The 3,481-nt window shown below is 39.4% G+C and overlaps 1 protein-coding gene across 1 annotated transcript in view; it reads right to left on the minus strand.

Moving 5' to 3' along the window:
* LOC118428507 ((E3-independent) E2 ubiquitin-conjugating enzyme-like) overlaps positions 1-3,481 on the minus strand; it is a gene marked incomplete in the record, with an annotated part of 18,711 nt that overhangs the window by 11,564 nt on the left and 3,666 nt on the right. The window contains 2 exon segments of the mRNA XM_035838593.1: positions 454-604; positions 1,096-1,269. Coding sequence (XP_035694486.1) covers positions 454-604; positions 1,096-1,269 — 325 coding nt within the window.

Below are 3,481 nucleotides of genomic sequence, written 5' to 3' on the forward strand. Positions count from 1 at the left end.
ATCACATTATATCAACAATGTGGGAAGCAATCAACAAAGTTGGAATCTGAAATTTGTAGTAAAAAAAGACATCATCAACAGCCACTGAAAGATGTTTAGTTGACAAAGTATTTCAGAGATTTCATTTTACCTATCCAAAACATATAGGTCTTCATGGTTTAAATAAAGCCTTTAAGGGTAATCAGTTCTGTGTTTGAGGAGAGCCTCACCTTCACTCAGCACATGACGAGAGACAAAATACTTATAAACAAGGAGGTTAAATAGCTAAAATCCCTTTTATTAGTTTTAAAAAGGAGGGTTATCAGTAAGAATTGGGGTATGCCCAGGTATGCAATGGTGTAAACAAATTAATTCATTCCTTAGCAATGACCAGGTACAGGACAGGCATAGTATTGTGCTCTCAGGTTCTACAGTACAAAACAGTGCAAAAACAAAATGATTGACATACGTCACTCTGAACTCTGATGTCCTCCAACTGTGCAGCATCACCGACCCACATGGAGCACCTGGCACCGTTGGACAGCCGCAGAATCAGGTGCGCATTGACATCCCGCACCCGGCCCAGCCACACGCCATACACCACATACTCATAGGGCAGGATTCTCTACACAGAGGAATAAAACGTACATGGAAAAAATGTTACAAATTTCACATTGTTGTCTGTTTGCATTGGCTGTAACACTTGCTTACCATCAAGAGAAGCATACTGTTTTCACTCCATTTCTTCTTCCTTTTCCATTGCAAACAAATAAGGCCTATAAGTTACCTGGACCAGGCAGCTGTCACCATGGCTTCTGGTAAAGTAACAGACACCTTGTGGTGTTTGATTATACTAATTTATAGTATCATGTGGTAAGTAGGTAAGTAGAGGGACAAAACTGAATGGGCTGGAACATACATAGACATGAATACATTTGAGTAAGAATGAACAGAGCTGTAGTTGTTACTGCTAGGCTAGACTACATATTGGGATCAAAGCTGTACTGCAATTTCCATGTGACTATGTGAAGGTAAACATTCTGAAGTTGCTTGCAAATGATACCTTTCTGATTTCGTAGTTTTACCACTTGATTGACCAGTGCCCTGACCCCATACCTGTAGAGGTTTAAGCTTCTTGCTGTTGACTCCAGGAATGACTTTGTTTGTTCCGATGATCTGGAGGTCCACTGTGATGTCAGTGTTGAGCACAGTGCCCCCCTGGCTGTCCTGTCCCGCGGTGTGGCGCCGGACGAAGTCCCGTGGCATCAGAGAGCGGTCCACCAGGTGGAGCTAACAGAAAAAAAAGAAATCATAAACCATAGATAAAATCATAAAGGACTTGGATATTACAATGAGTTGTTTGCTTGCAACCATGTGAGGTCATTGAGTATCTGCTATTACTCAAAAACATCAACAGTAAATTCAATGTACATCACTGCAGAGCAATAGTTACAATGAGTTATTTGCAATCACGTGAGAGTTTCTGTTATCATTCAAAAACACAATTAAGAATGTACTACCTTTAGATGTTGATAAAAACTGTTCATCAACAGTAGTTTCTTCATCACTCAATTGTGTAATGGTTGACATACAATTTACAAAATTGTTTTACTTTGAGTTTCAATATCAAGGGTATGCCACCCCATAAGAGGCGGTATAACCACAACGGTGCTGCAATACACAGCATGACTCTACTACTACTACTACTTCAATATTAATGTTGTAATAGCTTTAGTTCACCTGTAATGGCTTTAATCTATATCTTTTTATGTTTGTAATTTTTTGTTTTATGCATTTACTAGTACTTTGTAACATGGCTGGCTAGAGCTTTTCGATACGGACTGCCTCCAACAATCACCAATATCTGCCAAGTTCATGTTTGAATGAACATATCATCAGGGGCCTCTATACGTTCCAAAGGAGATTATTTTATATAGATGTAAATCAAAAACAGCCCATGGTCTAGCTTGAGAATATTCCCCACCTATCCTGCATACCAAGCATCTAGCGGGACACTTCCATCCAAGAGGACAGATGGTGAAGTGCATCAGGAAATGGGACTGACTGACCAATCAATACTAGACCCAGCCCAGTTATGGGGCACACTCAGCAGATCAGGGTGATACGGTATGGAAGCATCAACCATCTGTACGGGCTTGATAATTGGTGCACATATGACATGTCATACAGGAAATATGGTCATTTTTTTCCATTCTACATGTAGGTCAAAAAGTGCAGATAAGATATAAAGGCAGATGGATTTAACCTTGCTGTACATGTAGGACTGTCTGAATGAATGCTTATAGCTCATGACAGAATGTACCAGACTAGTATTACTCAGTTATACCTAATGCATCTTTCAGTTGTCTGACATTTTGGTTTTACATAATATACATGTACATGTACAACTACAGGTCTATGGTGCTCTAATTCTAAAGCTTTATCTTTGACAGCTGCAAATGTTTTCTAGAATAGATGTTACAATCAAAATGGAAGTAGATTTATTCCTGAGTTGGAAGTGTATCCCTGGGCTATCAAGGTCAATACTTATGGCCTGGTAGTACCAGTATCTTCCTATTTTCTAAAAACATGACTTTGAAACCAGCTTCACTGCAAGTCTTATCTTGCTACAATATAGGCAGTGGTTCTTTAGAAATAGAGTTCAAAATATAACAACAGTATACATAGTCGTACACTATAAAAAATCCATAATGGAGAGACGAAGATCAGCTGCGTAAATCAATACATTGCTACACTTGGCAAATTGCAAGTACATGGCTGACAGTCAGCCTAAAATGGTGGATAAAAATGTTACATGTTTTACCCTACTGTAACCAATGCCTTATTAGATATTCTGAAGAATGCCACCTGACAGGTAAGTAGTATCCATATTCATCAACCAACCATAATCTGGTTTCCTTAATCTTGATAAATTCCGTAATACTAGTAATTTCTACCACAGGAGCTAGAATTTGGTTAGTGCGCCGTAAATTGTACATTAACTGTGAGTTTGTGACACAGGACTATGTGTATGTGTGTAACCAATCATGACAATTTACCTCGATCAGCCATTGCAGCAATGCAGCCATGATGTTGGACAGTAACCACAGAACACTAATGCAGGCTTATCCTACAGTCCCTCCGAAAGGCCTCTTTTCAGTACAGGGTCTGTCGGCGGCAATGCATCTGTCCCTCGCAGCCCAGGTCTGTTTTTATCGATCACTCCCCAGAGAATGTCTCTGATTGATTAGTCCAACCATTACTTTCATTGTGAGTGGGCTAGACCATACTGATATTGGGGGGTAACAGGGTGACAAATTCATATCTACAGGGGGCCGATCAATATCATCTGATCAAACCCATCATGAATATGTGATAAGTCATGTGAGCAGGAATCAAGCTTTGAGTTTGTACCTGTGAGTGACCTACCAAATCAACATCTATTTTACTATTCTTTACAAAACAGAGACAAATAAAATGGCTTCATTTTTTAAGCTTCTAC

This window comes from Branchiostoma floridae, chromosome 13, assembly GCF_000003815.2.
Source record: "Branchiostoma floridae strain S238N-H82 chromosome 13, Bfl_VNyyK, whole genome shotgun sequence".
NCBI lineage: Eukaryota > Metazoa > Chordata > Leptocardii > Amphioxiformes > Branchiostomatidae > Branchiostoma > Branchiostoma floridae.